Source organism: Salmo salar, chromosome ssa09 (assembly GCF_905237065.1).
Source record: "Salmo salar chromosome ssa09, Ssal_v3.1, whole genome shotgun sequence".
Taxonomy (NCBI): Eukaryota; Metazoa; Chordata; class Actinopteri; order Salmoniformes; family Salmonidae; genus Salmo; species Salmo salar.
The window spans coordinates 104,559,459-104,575,344 of NC_059450.1; the positions used below are offsets into that span (position 1 = coordinate 104,559,459).

Genomic DNA, 15,886 nt, shown 5'->3' on the forward strand with positions numbered 1-15,886 from the left:
TGCACATTTCCAGATATCATCAACAGTAATACAATTGGGGCACGGCAGAGGACAGGGAGAGCTCTGCAGTGTTGATTTATGACACCTGAATGTGCATCAGATGGCAACAAGATCATATTATACAGCAATTTCATCTCGTAACATGAATACAAAGCCGGCGAGAGGTGGTTAGAATAGGGTGGGAGGCCAAAAGTCTGTGTAACCAATAGACAGTCAGAGTCCCGAATGTGGGAGCAATCATAGTATGTCCCACAGTTGGGTAAAGAAAGTTTGTTGTCAACAAAGTATGCAGGAGTCATGAGGCAAATAGTAAAATGCACAATCATTTTTAGAAATATATAACGGCTTGGGGCTAGCCATTGTAAGTTCAGAGTCACTCGCCCCAACAGTGCGTGTGTGCTGGAGGCGAGCTGAAGCTCGGGAGAGAGGGGTGAGTGTGGTGGGGGTACCTGTTCCAGACAGGGGGAGACAGGCCAGGGCAGACGGTGAACAGACAGGGGGAGACAGGCCAGGGCAGACGGTGAACAGAGAGGGGTGAGTGTGGTGGTGGTACCTGTACCAGAAAGGGGGAGACAGGCCAGGGCAGACGGTGAACAGACAGGGGGAGACAGACCAGGGCAGACGGTGAACAGAGAGGGGTGAGTGTGGTGGTGGTACCTGTACCAGACAGGGGGAGACAGGCCAGGGCAGACGGTGAACAGACAGGGGGAGACAGGCCAGGGCAGACGGTGAACAGAGAGGGGTGAGTGTGGTGGTGGTACCTGTATCAGACAGGGGGAGACAGGCGAGGGCAGACGGTGAACAGACAGGGGGAGACAGACCAGGGCAGGCGGTGAACAGAGAGGGGTGAGTGTGGTGGTGGTACCTGTATCAGACAGGGGGAGACAGGCCAGGGCAGACGGTGAACAGATCGCCAGGTGGAATCCAAGCAGCAGTGCAGCAGGCAACGGGAGTAGCTTGGGAGAAGCTTTTATTTCTGCAGGCAGATTTCTTGTAGAAAATGCCAGTGGATGGTCTTTGAACAGCAGGGGGAGGGGGGCTTCAGAGGACGCTTCAAATACTACTGACACTAGTTGGGCCCAAAGGCCTTTTACTTCACACCTTAGTGCTAATTGAATTTGTATCTGGCATGTCCTTGAAAGCATGGGAGCCTTAACTCAGCATTCAGTCCCCATAAAGTAAAATATATCATTGTAATGTACTTTCATTTTGCTTTTTCTTCTTGGCTTTCAAAATAGCATCAGACCAAACACTACTCACTCAGTTCCAGGTTGGATGGTGTCCTCAGGTCTCTGCTGTTTGTTTGCTAGAGAACCCTCCGTATAGCTTGGAAAAAGAAAACCTTGGAAGCAGTAATCTCTCCAGTTAATTTTGGTCAAAATTAGGTTTTAGGTTTGGAGTTTTGATCTGGAGCGAAGGCCATGCTGTGGAGGGTAGCATCCTGCATATGTACCTGCCCAAAAAATCCAAATCTATCCTTTTGTAAAAAACATGTTAAACAATGTGAGGGCTCATTAAGCTGTGTGATCCTGCTGTCGTCTTCCTCTATCCATCTATACCTGCTCTCCTCACCGTGACCTCTGACCCATTCTGCTGTCCTCACCATGACCTCTGACCCATTCTGCCGTCCTCACCGTGACCTCTGACCCATTCTGCTCTCCTCACCGTGATCTCTGACCCATTCTGCTCTCCTCACCGTGACCTCTGACCCATTCTGCAGTCCTCACCGTGACCTCTGACCCATTCTGCTGTCCTCACCGTGACCTCTGACCCATTCTGCTGTCCTCACCGTGACCTCTGACCCATTCTGCTGTCCTCACCATGACCTCTGACCCATTCTGCTCTCCTCACCATGACCTCTGACCCATTCTGCTCTCCTCACCGTGACCTCTGACCCATTCTGCTCTCCTCACCATGTTCTCTGACCTTTGACCCGTTCTGCTATCCTCACCATGACCTTTGACCTCTGACCCATTCTGCTGTACTCACCATGTTCTCTGTTCTCTCAACACTGAGGAAATTAAAGACTTCTATCTGCTGACTGACTGGTGTGCACACTGTAGACTACTATGAGTTAGTGGTTGTTACATGCAGTGTCATACGCTGGCCACTAGGTGTCCCCAACCATTCTTATGGTGACAGTTACCAGGCAGTTCAGTTGAACCTTTATTCACATACTGGCATAAGACACTGAACAATAATAAATACATCTCATCAAAACACACACACACACACACACCAATATATACACACATACCTCCATTATATACAGTATACACACTCAGTTTATTAGATACACCACCCCTTTCACGATAATGAAATCGCTGCTACAGACAGCGAGTCACGTGGTCGTGACTTGCTATATAACGCAGGCAGGCATTGAGGCATTCGGTTACTGTTCGATTGAACGTTAGAATGGGAAAAACAAGTGACCTAAGCGATTTTGAGCGTGGTATGATTGCCGGTGCCAGGCGCGCCGGTTCCAGTTTCTCAGAAACGGCCAGCCTCTTGGGATTTTCAGGCACGACAATGTCTAGGGTTTACCGAGAATGGTGCGACAAACAAAAAAAAGCATAAAGTCAGCAGCAGTCCAGTGAGCAGAAACAGCTTGTTGAAGAGAGAGTTCGGAGGATAACAGACGGGCCACAAACAGGCAAATAACGGCACAGTTCAACAGTGGTGTGCAGAGCATCATCTCAGAATGCACAACTCGTCATAAATGGACTATTATAGCAGATGACCACCGGGTTCCACTCATATCAGCTAAAAACAAGAAGAAGACGCTCCAGTGGGCACACGATCACCAACACTGGACAATTGAGGAGTGTAAAAACATCGCCTTGTCCCACAAGTCCCAGTTCCTGTTGCATCATGCTGATGGCAGAGTCAGGATGAGTACATGTCCCCATCCTGCCTGGTGTCCACCGGTACAGGCTGGTGGCGTAATAGTGTGGGGAATGTTTTCCCAGCACACGTTAGGTCCCTTGATACCAATTGAGCAACGTTTGAACACCACACCTTGTAGAATCCATGCACCAAAGAAGTCAGGTTGTTCTGGAGCAAAGGGAGGTCCGACCCAGTACTAGATGAGTATACCTAACACACTGGCCACTGAGTGTACATATATTAAAAACAAAAAACTACATTTTAAGTGAGAATAGGCACTGGTCTGAAGTATAGGAAATTCCCATGAGCTCCAAAAATGCCTATTCCACCTATTCTCTACCAAGGGTTTCCAGCACACAGCTTCGACCTACTAGAGTAGTTATGTTGGTATTGTACTTCAGACCTGTAGGCAGGTTGCTAAGGATTCAAACCTCCTCATACAGCCTGATTCATACAGTACTATTAGAGGTGCAAGCCAAATTGATGGATTCTTCAAACACCACAGTAAGACAGTATCCCATCACGCTACCTTTTTATGCTTCATTTGTATTAAATGAAAGCAACCTTTGCTTTTATACTTACAAGACCATCAGGCTTGATTGATCTGTTTTGTCTTGTAACGCAATGCATACCTGTATTTCCTTAACTTTATTTTAAAAAAAATGTAATTGAGAAAAATGATCATAATTACATATTTCTGGGGTCAGTTAGTAACAACATAACAACAGGTTGTGGTGTGTTGGACACAGTAGCTCAGATAAAGAGCCGGTCTGCATTCCTGATTTCTGGAACTGGTAGCTTACCTGTGTAATATTGACATATGCTCAGGACCACTTGTTTCAAACATGGTCCTGTTTTATCAGTTGCTGTGCTGATCAATGGACAGTTCATTACCTCTGTCAAAATAATACGTAGCTTAAAATTGTTTGTACTTGTATTTATTTTTGAAATAAAGATAGTGACGCAACAATACACATTTACAATAGGCCTAAATCTAAAAATACGTACAGCCAAATCATTAATATATACATGTAATGAACACGGGGGAGACAGAGAGATGGTTTCAAGCGCAGGGCGCAGCAGGTGTTTATTGGAAAGGACCACAGGAGGAGGCAGGTAGCTGGGTCCAGGGGCAGGCAGAAGGTCATACACAGGGGGTCCAAAAGGACAACAGTACAGGCAGGGAAAAGGCTAGTAACATAGTCTGGGAGATCAGGCAATAGGTTGATAACAGGGAATCCAATAGGCTATAGTACAGGCAGGGAATAGGCAAAAACGATCATACACGGGATGAGTAACTCACTGGAAACCCAGATTTCTGAAAGACGTGTGTCACAAAACAAACAATACCTCACAGTGATGGGGTGCAAAGAACTGAACTAAATAGTGTGTGATAATGACATACAGGTGTGTGAACATTAGAATTCACGTGATTGGGATCTGGAGAGTGAGCTGCGTTCAGGGGAACTAGGTGTTTGAGAGTGTGAGCTGGAAAGTGGGCTGGAAAGTGAGCTGCGTTCATGGAATCTAGGTGTTTGAGGAGTTGGAAGCAAACGTTACAATACACCACCGATCAAAATTTTGGGGTCACTTAGAAATGTCCTTGTTTTTTAAATAAAAGCAATTTTTTTTTACCATTAAAATAACATCAAATTGATCAGAAACACAGTGTAGACATTGTTAATGTTGTAAATGACTATTGTACCTGGAAATGGCAGAGTTTTTATGGAAAATCTACATAGGCGTACAGAGGCCCATTATCAGCAACCATCTCTCCTGTGTTCCAATGGCACGTTCTGTTAGCTAATCCACGTTTATCATTTTAAAAGGCTAATTGATCATTAGATAACCCTTTTGCAATTATGTTAGCACAGCTGAAAACTGTTGTGCTGATTAAAGAAGTAATAAAACTGGCCTTCTTTAGACTAGCTGAGTATCTGGAGCATAAGCATTTGTAGGTTCGATTACAGGCTCAAAATGGCCAGAAACAAAGACCTTTCTTCTGAAACTTGTCAGTCTATTCTTGTTCTGAGAAAGTAAGGCTATTCCATGCGAGAAATTGCCAAGAAACTGAAGATCTCGTACAACGCCGTGTACTACTCCCTTCACAGAACAGTGCAAACTGGCTCTAACCAGAATAGAAAGAGGAGTGGGAGGCCCTGGTGCACAACAGAGCAAGAGGACAAGTACACTAGAGTGTCTAATTTGAGAAACAGACGCCTCACAAGTCCTCAACTGGCAGCTTCATTAAATAGTATCCGCAAAACACCAGTCTCAATGTCAACAGTGAAGAGGTGACTCCGGGATGCTGGCCTTCTAGGCAGAGTTGCAAAGAAAAAGCCATATCTCAGACTGGCCAATAAAAATAAAAGATTAAGATGGGCAAAAGAACACAGACACTGGACAGATTAACTCTCTTTCTCTCTCCCCCTATAGCATGTTCCCCTTCCCAGTGGTGGCTGTGCCCTCTGTCTCTGCTGTGCTGGGTAGGACCAGTTTTCTCTCTCTCTTTGTTCCCCTCCCCAGCGGTGGCTGTGCCCCCTGTCTCTGCGATTGTCTCTGTGTCCTGATAGTGGACCTGAAGCTTGACAGGCGTCGTCTGAAGCCTTCTCCAGAGAAGAAGTAGAGCAGGGGGTCGAAGCAGGAGTTGGAGGCAGCCAGACAGAGTGTCACCACCACACTCTTCTGCATGTACACCAGCTCCGAACAGGAAGTGGCAGTCTGGGACAGGAAGCTGAGGTGGACAGAGCGCTGAATGTGGTACGGCATGAAGCACAGCAGGAACGCCAGCATCACAATGATGATCATTCGGATAGCCTTAGACCCCGCCCCCTTCTGGCGCTGTGCAGTATGTTGCCGTGACAGCAGGGCCCGGATGATCCCAGCGTAGCACAGCAGGATGACCAGGAAGGGAAGGACGAAGCCCACAGCCAATGATAAATAGTTGAGCATGATGAGCTTGTTAAGCCCGCCCCCTGTTCTGCGCTCTGGAGGCTCGAAGCACTTGGTCTTATTGGTGGCTGGGTGGAGGTGTTGACCAGTCATGAGGAAGGGGGAGGAGACAGCGCAGATGAACACCCAGATACAGACACACACCAGACGGGCGCGGCGCTCTGAGACCAGGCGCAGGTTCTGCACGGGGAACACAATGGCGAGGAAGCGTGTGACGGACATGGCAGTCATGAAGAACACGCTACAGTAGAGGTTCACGTAGAGGGCATAGGACGAAAGCCTGCACAGGAAGTCTCCCAGGTTCCAATGACCCTGAGGGAGAGGGTCAACAACAACAATCATTTATTTTAATAGCATCCTTAAGACCGGGATTCATTCAAAGGTGCATTGTCGACAATGTGCCTTTTATTAAAGGCAGTTTCCCCCGAAGTAAATTACCTGTAAAAGTCAAGTGAAATGCGCTTGTCGACAACTCACCTTTGATTGAGTTCGGCAAAAACGCTGTTCCAGAGCACAACCCCCCCGAAAACAAGAAGTAGAAATAGTCCTACCTTATTAACGTAGTAGAGGACCCGTAGCGGCAGCGTGGAGACACACAGCAGGTCGGACACGGCCAGATTCAACATGTAGATGTGGAACGCAGAACGCTGACGGAACGTTTTAACCAGAACCAGCAGGGCGAAACCATTACCAGCCAGGCCGAACACAGTGATGATAGAGTACACCGTAGAGTACACCTGGAGAGACAGAAACACCTGGTAACAAATAGATACACCTGGAGAGACAGAAACACCTGGTAACAAATAGACACACCTGGAGAGACAGAAACACCTGGTAACAAATAGATACACCTGGAGAGACAGAAACACCTGGTAACAAATAGATACACCTAGAGAGACAGAAGCACCTGGTAACAAATAGATACACCTGGAGAGACAGAAGCACCTGGTAACAAATAGACGCACCTGGAGAGACCGAAAGACCTGGTAACAAATAGACACACCTGGAGAGACAGAAACACCTGGTAACAAATAGATACACCTGGAGAGACAGAAGCACCTGGTAACAAATAGATGCACCTGGAGAGACAGAAGCACCTGGTAACAAATAGATACACCTGGAAAGACAGAAGCACCTGGTTACAAATAGATACCCATGGTATTACACTGTAGAAGAAAACTGGTAACATAGATACACCTGGTATTACACCATAGTAGAAACCTGGTAACAAATAGACACACCTGGAGAGACAGAAGCACCTGGTTACAAATAGATACCCATGGTATTGCACTGTAGAAGAACCTGGTAACAAATAGATACACCTGGTATTACACCGTAGTAGATCCTGGTAACATAAATACACCTGGTATTACACTGTAGTAGAACACCTTCTCTTTCTGTGAGAGACTGACCAGGTGAAAGCTATATGATCCCTTATGGACGTCACCTGTTAAATCCACTTAAAATCAGTGTAAATGAAGGGGAGGAGACAGGTTAAAGAAGGATATTTAAGCATTGAGAATTGAAACATGGATTGTGTATATGTGACATTCAGAGAGTGAATTGGCAAGACAAAAGATTTAAGACCCTTTTGAACGGGGAATGGTAGTAGGTACCAGGCGCACCGGTTTTTGTCAAGAACTGCAACTATGCTGGGCTTTTCACGCTCAACAGATTCCAGTGTGTTTCAAGAATGGTCCACCACCCAAAGGACATCCAGCCAACTTGACAACTGTTGGAAGCAACATTCATGTGGAACGCTTCGACTCCTTGTAGAGTCCATGCCTCGACGAATTGAGGCAGTTCTGGGGGGGGGGGGGAAGGAGTCTACTCAATATTAGGAAGGTGTTCCTAATGTTTAGTATAATATATATATCTATCTATCTCAATTTGTCATGTCCTGACCAGTGAAAGGGGTTTTGTCATTGTAGTTTGGTCAGGGCATGGCAGGGGGTGTTTGTTTTGTGTGTTTCGGTGTTTTTGGTTTAGGTTCTGTTTTCTATTTCTATGTTTAAATCTAGTTTTCTATTTCTATGTTGGGGTTTTGGCAATGACCTCCAATTAGAGGCAGCTGGTTGTCATTGTCTCTAATTGGAGTCCATATTTAGTTGTGTTTGTTTCACTTGTGTTTTGTGGGTGGTTATTTTCTGTATAGCCTGGGAGCCTTATGGAACTGTTTTGCATCATTTGTTTATTTTGATTATGTCACGTCCTGACCAGTAAAGAGGGGTGTTTGTTTAATGTGTTTCGGGGTTTGTTGGGCAATGTTATATGTTAGTCTATTTCTATGTCTTTGTCTAGTTTATCTATTTCTATGCTTGGTTTATTGGTTTGACCTTCAATTGGAGGCAGCTGTTTCTCGTTGCCTCGGACTGAAGGTCCTATTTAGTAGGGGTGTTTTTTCATGGGTTTTTGTGGGTAGTTGTTCCATGTGTAGCTGTATGTCTCACAGGACTGTTTTTTTGTCGTTCTTTTTATTAAGTGCTTTTGTTTTCTTCTCAATAAACAAGAAGATGAGCATACACATTCCTGCTGCGCCTTGGTCCCATCTTTACGACAAACGTGACAGTTTAAGTGTTTTCTTGAAATAAATTAAGAAGATGAGCACTTTACCCGCTGCGCCTTGGTCCAATCCTTACGACGCCCATGACACAATTAGCTCGTACCCCTGCACATCAACTCGGTACTGGTACCCCGTGTATATAGCCAAGTCATCATTACTCATTCTGTACTTGTTATTACAGGTTTTACTTTTCTATAATTTCTCTATTTTTTCTCTCTGCATTGTTGGTAAAGGACCCATAAGTAAGAATTTCACTGTTAGTCTACACCTGCTGTTTATGAAGCAAGTGACAAAATAAATCTGAGTTTAACCTGTTGGGGATAGGGGGCAGTATTTGCACGGCCGGATAAAAAACGTACCCGATTTAATCTGGTCACTACTCTTGCCCAGTAACTAGAATATGCATATAATTAGTAGATTTGGATAGAAAACACTCTAAAGCTTCTAAAACTGTTTGAATGGTGTCTGTGAGTATAACAGAACTCATATGGCAGTCAAAACCCTGAGAGAAATCCTAACAGGAAGTGGAAATCTGATGTGTGGAATCACTTCAAACCTTTGGCATTGAAACACACAGGGACTTATTAATCATTTAGCACTTCCTAAGGCTTCCACTAGATGTCAACAGTCTTTACAAAGTGGTTTGAGTCTGCTATGGTAGAAACTGACCCAAAGAGAGGCTTGGGAAGTTGCTCACAGGGGGAGGGCCATTACTACTATGACGCGGGCGCCCATGGGAACCCTTTTGTTCCGAAACGTTTAGTAAGACAATGCAATTGTCCGCCTTGAATATTATTGAAACTCTGGTTGAAAAAGGCCCTAAAGATGTATGTTATACAACGTTTGACATGTTTGAACGAACGTAAATATATATTTTTTGCACATTCGTGACGACAAGTCCCGCGCGCTTCAGTACATTATGAGTAGCCTTCGGAACGTGCTAACAAGAAGGAACTATTGGGACATAAATTATTAACTTTTTCGAACAAAACTACATTTGTTGTGGACCTGGGATTCCTGGAAGTGTCTTCTGATGAAGATAATCAAAGGTATGGGAATATTTACAATAGTATTTTTGATTTTAGATGGTTCCAAGATGGCGCTAACATGTATCGCCTAGCCTATTTTTCTGAGCATACCACGTCGTTTATTGCAAAGTGTGATTTCCCAGTAAAGTTATTTTTAACCTGTTAGGGCTAGGGGGCAGCATTGACACGGCTGGATAAAAAACATACCCGATTTAATCTGGTTACCACTCCTACTCAGTAACTAGAATATGCATATACTTATTACATATGGATAGAAAACACCCTAAATTTTCTAAAACTGTTTGAATGGTGTCTGTGAGTATAACAGAACTCAAATGGCAGGTCAAAACCTGAGAGATTCCTTTACAGGAAGTGGCCTGTCTGACCATTTCTGGAACTTCTTTGCCATCTCTATCATTTACTAAGGATCTCTGCTCTAACGTGACACTTCCCACGTCGTCCATAGGCTCTCATAGCCCGGGAAAAAAGAGAATGTCGTCATTCCAGCCCCAGGCTGAAACACATTATCGCCTTTCTCAAGTGGCCCATCAAGAGACACTAGCTTATGCGCGTGACCCCGACCGCCCCCGCCTTTGGGATTTTTTCCTCTGTTTGCCGAAAAGGAGATTCCCTGTCGGAATTTTATCGCTTTCTACGAGAAAAATGACGTAAAAATTGATTTTAAACAGCGGTTGACATGCTTCGACGTACGGCAATTGAATACTTTGAATTTTATTGTCAGGAATTGCGCCAAGCGCGACACTTCTTTACTATTTCGGATAGTGTCTGGAACGCATCGAACAAAACGCCGCTATTCGGATATAACGATGGATTATTTTGGACCAAACCAACATTTGTTATTGAAGTAGACGTCCTGGGTGTGCATTCTGACGAAGACAACAAAAGGTAATGACATTTTTATAATAGTAAATATGATTATGGTGAGTGCTAAACTTGCCGGGTGTCTAAATAGCGAGCCCGTGATGCCTGGGTTATGTACTTAGAATATTGCAAAATGTGCTTTCACCAAAAAGCTATTTTAAAATCGGACATATCGAGTGCATAGAGGAGGTCTGTATCTATAATTCTTAAAATAATTGTTATGCTTTTTGTGAACGTTTATCGTGAGTAATTTAGTAAAATGTTAGCGAATTCCCCGTAAGTTTGCGGGGGGTATGCTAGTTCTGAACGTCACATGCTAATGTAAAAAGCTGTTTTTTGATATAAATATGAACTTGATTGAACAAAACATGCATGTATTGTATAACATAATGTCCTAGGGTTGTCATCTGATGAAGATCATCAAAGGTGAGTGCTGCATTTAGCTGTCTTCTGGGTTTTGGTGACATTGTATGCTGGCTTGAAAAATGGGTGTCTGATTATTTCTGGCTTGGTACTCTGCTGACATAATCTAATGTTTTGCTTTCGTTGTAAAGCCTTTTTGAAATCGGACAGTGTGGTTAGATTAACGAGAGTCTTATCTTTAAATGGCTGTAAAATAGTCATATGTTTGAGAAATTGAAGTAATAGGATTTTGAAGATTTTGAAAATCGCGCCACAGGATGGCAGTGGCTGTTACGTAGGTGGGACGAATTCGTCCCGCCGGTCCCATAGAGGTTAAATCTGGCAATGCGGTTGCATTCACGAGATGTTAATCTATAATTATTTGAATGACAATATTACATTTTAACAATGTTTTCGAATAGTAATTTTGTAAATTGTAGCGCTGATTCACCGGAAGCATTTGAGGTAAAATATTTTCTGAACGTCACGCGCCGATGTAAAATGCTGTTTTTATATATAAATATGAACTTATCGAACAAAAAATGCATGTATTGTGTAACATGATGTCCTAGGAGTGTCATCTGATGAAGATTGTCAAAGGTTTGTGCTGCATTTAGCTGTGTTTTGGGTATTTGTGATGCATCTAGTTGCTTTGAAAATGGCAGAGGTATTTTTTTCGCAGGGTATTCTAACTTAATCTAATGTTTTGCTTTTGCTGTAAAGCCTTTTTGAAATCAGACAACGTGGTTCGATTCAGAAGAGGTGTATCTATAAAATGATGTAAAATAGTCATATGTTTGAGAAATTTAAGTTTTAGCATTTATGAGGTATTTGGACATAAATATGGAGTATTTCCAACAAAAATAAAATTTATTGTGGAAGTGGGAGTCCTGGGAGTGCATTCCGACGAAGATCAGCAAAGGTAAGGGAAGATTTATAATACTAATTCTGAGTTTAGTTGACTCCAGAACTTGGCGGGTAACTGTATAGCTTGCTTTGATGGTTGAGCTCTGTACTCAGAATATTGAAAAATGTGCTTTCGCCGAAAAGCTATTTTAAAATCTGACACAGCGGTTGCTTTAAGGAGTAGTCTCTCTATAATTCTTTCAACAACTGTTGTAAAGTTTATCAACGTTTATGATGAGTATTTTTGTAAATTGATGTGCTCAATCACCGGTAGTTTTGGTGGGAATACAGTTTCTGAACATCACGCGCCAATGTAAAATGGGGTTTATGGATATAAATATGAACTTAATCGAACAAAACATACATGTATTTTGTAACATTGAGTCCTGGGAGTGTCATCTGATGATGATCAAAGGTTAGTGATTCATTTTAGCTGTATTTCTGGTTTTGGTGACGTCTCTCCTTGCTTGGAAAATGGCTGTGTGGTTTTTCTTGTCGAGGTGATGTCCTAACATAATCTAATGTTTTGCTTTCGCCGTAAAGTCTTTTTGAAATTGGACACTGTGGTTTGATTAACCTCTCTAGGGTAGGTGGCACCAAATCGTCCCACCTATGTAACAGCCAGTGTAATCCCGTGGCGCGTTATTCAAAAACCTCAAAAATGCAAAAACTTCCATTTTTCAAACATATGACTATTTTACACCATTTTAAAGACAAGACTCTCGTTAATCTAACCACACTGTCCGATTTCAAAAAGGCTTTACAACGAAAGCAAAACATTAGATTATGTCAGCAGAGTACCCAGCCAGAAATAATCAGACACCCATTTTTCAAGCTAGCATATAATGTCACATAAACCCAATCCACAGCTAAATGCAGCACTAACCTTTGATGATCTTCATCAGATGACAACCCTAGGACATTGTTATACAATACATGCATGTTTTGTTCAATCAAGTTCATATTTATATCAAAAACCAGCTTTTTACATTAGCATGTGACTAGCATGTGACTAGCATTCCCACCGAACACTGCCGGTGAATTTACTAAATTACTCACGATAAATGTTCACAAAAAACACAACAATTATTTTAAGAATTATAGATACAGAACTCCTCTATGCACTCGATATGTCCGATTTTAAAATAGCTTTTCGGTGAAAGCACATTTTGCAATATTCTCAGTAGATAGCCCGGCATCACAGGGCTAGCTATTTAGACACCCAGCAAATGTAGCACTCACCAAAGTCAGATTTACTATAAGAAAAATGTTATTAACTTTGCTGTCTTCGTCAGAATGCACTCCCAGGACTCCTACTTCAATAACAAATGTTGGTTAGGTTCAAAATAATCCATAGTTATATCCAAACAGCGGCGTTTTGTTCGTGCGTTCAAGACACTATCCGAAAGGGTAAATAAAGGTCACGAGCATGGCGCAATTCGTGACAAAAAAATTCTAAATATTCCATTACCGTACTTCGAAGCATGTCAACCGCTGTTTAAAATCCATTTTTATGCCATTTTTCTCGTAAAAAAGCGATAATATTCCGACCGGGAATCTGCGTTTAGGTAAACAGAGGAAAGAAAACAAAGCATTCGGTCGACGCGGGCACGCACCTGAGTCTCACAGTACTGTAACCAGCCACTACCCAAACGCGCTACTTTTTTTCAGCCAGAGCCTGCAAAGCCACAATTCAGCTTTTTGCCGCCTTCTGAGAGCCCATGGGAGCCGTAGGAAGTGTCACGTAACAGCAGAGATCCTTTGTTTTGGATAGAGATGGCAAAGAAGGCCAAGAAATGGTCAGACAGGGTACTTCCTGTACAGAATCTTCTCAGGTTTTGACCTGCCATTTGAGTTCTGTTATACTCACAGACACCATTCAAACAGTTTTAGAAACTTGAGTGTTTTCTATCCAAAGCCAATAATTATATGCATATTCTAGTTACTGGGCAGGAGTAGTAACCAGATTAAATCGGGTACGTTTTTTATCCAGCCGTGTCAATACTGCCCCCTAGCCCTAACAGGTTAAACTCTTAGACTATTGATACCAACAGAATAATAACAAGTCTTTGATATTAATTACTAGTCTGCAGCTAGGAATTCGGTATCATTGAACGCGAAGACCGATGAAGCATCTGTCCTATAACAACATTAATGAATGTCACTTTGAAATATCCATTCTGAGAGAGAGAGAGGGAGAGAGAGCGAGAGAACGTGAGGACAAAACTCTCCAACAGAACAAACTTTTCAACAAAGATCCCGACGACACACTGAGCGTAAATATATATATATTGATTGCAATTGTTCCCGAATGAGTGAGCGTTCATGTGCAAAGGTTTAGCATTTCAACTGTTATAATTATCAACTCTTATCAACCTTTTGTCTAACAAGCCGCCATGCCGGTTTAGCCCACTAGGGAACATTCTCCTATCATTTCCTTGTAACCATAGCTACTGTTTGTTATGCATTTCTGTGAATTACTTAGTTAGTAAATAAATGATTTTAAGACAATTGATGTATAGATGACTCATAGTGAAGACTGGTTTCGTGCAGATAACCAACAATTTACGACGTTTGGAATGAGACTGACGAGGTAAATGAATATATTATTAATCCGAAGACTAATAGATCAGATATTATCTGAAAGTTATATTAGGAAAATTAGAACTTTGAAATATGAATATTTTCCTTGGCGCCCCGACCTCCTAGTTAATTACAGTGACATGATTAATCAGTTTAATCGCGTAATAATAATTACAGAGAGTTATTTGATAAACATCTTCAGTTTAATGATGCCAAAGACACGACACTGGGCTAAAGCAAGGAAATCATGTTCTGATGCTGATTGGCTTGTTTTTAGGCAGCCAAGAAACAAGTGTTCTTCCCTTCTCAGGATGGCCAAGTCTGAATATTTTAAGGCTTACAACTGTTAACCTGAATGACCCTAGAAAGTTTTGGAAGGCTATTAAGTCTATGTCTGTTAACAGTAATGTTAATGAATTACCGTCATGTGTATTGAAGGACTGTTGCTGTATTTGACTAAACTGAAATGCTGAATTGTTTCAATGAGTACTTTGTATCATCTGGTAGGCTGTTTGATTCAGTATCCTCTGTACAACCCTGTGTGGATGAACCAGTGAGAGCTGGTCAAACTTTTAGCTTTTTGCCATTCTCAGTGCAGGAGGTACATAAAGCCCTGAAAACCTTAGATCAGAGAAAGCCTGCAGGTCCTGATCTTCTTGATCCCTGCTTTTTAAAACTGGCAGCCGATTTCATAGCTGAACCACGTAAACATCTGTTCAATCTCACCCTGGAATGTAATGAAATTCCAAAGATCTGGAAATCAGCATTTGTCCTACCACTTTGAAAAGGGGGAGATCTAACTGTTTGAAATAATTATAGGCCAATCGCAAAGCTGTCATCCCTGGCGAAAATACTTGAAACCCTTGTTAGTGAACAGCTAAAATAGTTTTTATATACTAAATGTATTTGATCAATGTACCAATCGGGCTTCAGGAAGAGGCAAAGGCCAATTACAGCAGCCATGAAGGTTTTAAATTATATCACTGAAGCCCTTGGCAAAAAAACAGCACTGTGTCTCACTTTTTATTGATCTCTCTAAGGCTTTTGTTACAGTTGATCATACTATAATGAGGCAGAGAGTGTCGAGCGTAGGTCTTTCGGAGCATACAGTTGCATGGTTTGTTAACTATCTGTCTGATGGTGCACTCAATTTGATGGGCTCATGTCTATTAAATTGTCTATCTGTAATGGTGTGCCCCAGGGCTCTGTACCTGTTCCCCTCTTATTCACTATTAAAATAAATAATTTATACAGAAATTTGCAAAATGCGCAACTTCACTTTTATGCTGATGATACTGTTATTTATTGTGTGTCTTGTCTCTCACATAAGCTTTCCAGAACTTGCAAACTGCTTTTTATACTGTTCAGCATACCTTGTGTCAATTGATAAAACTAAATTAATGGTGTTTTCTAAAGCAAGAAATAGACCTCTGAACCTTTCACCTATTACCATCTGTCATGGCAAGGAGATTGAGACTGTAACCTTGTAAATATCTTGGAATTTGAATTAACAACTGCCTCTTAAATTGCATATTCAAGAATTTACAAAAAAAGTTGGGATTATTTTTAGGAATAATTTTCCTAAATTTCAAATTTTCTTTTGAAGCCAGAAGGAGGCTAGTATCAGCTACATTTATGCCTATACTAAACTATGGGGATATTTTATATATGAATGTTTCCGCTG

General features: G+C 42.3%; 1 protein-coding gene across 3 annotated transcripts in view; it reads right to left on the reverse strand.

Annotated features, from left to right (window-relative positions):
- Positions 1-5,120: 5,120 nt before the first annotated feature.
- LOC106583733 (cysteinyl leukotriene receptor 1) overlaps positions 5,121-15,886 on the reverse strand; it is a 44,459-nt gene continuing 33,693 nt past the window's right edge. For 2 of the 3 annotated variants that reach the window (XM_045724289.1, XM_045724288.1), the window contains exons 3-4: positions 6,390-6,575; positions 5,123-6,150 (exon numbers count right to left, since the gene is read on the reverse strand). In XM_045724289.1, the coding sequence (XP_045580245.1) occupies positions 5,317-6,150; positions 6,390-6,575 (1,020 nt within the window). In that variant the 3' untranslated portion in view covers positions 5,123-5,316. Of the gene's footprint in view, positions 6,151-6,389; positions 6,576-15,886 lie in introns of all 3 variants that reach the window. The other variant, XM_045724287.1, reaches the window with a different exon arrangement.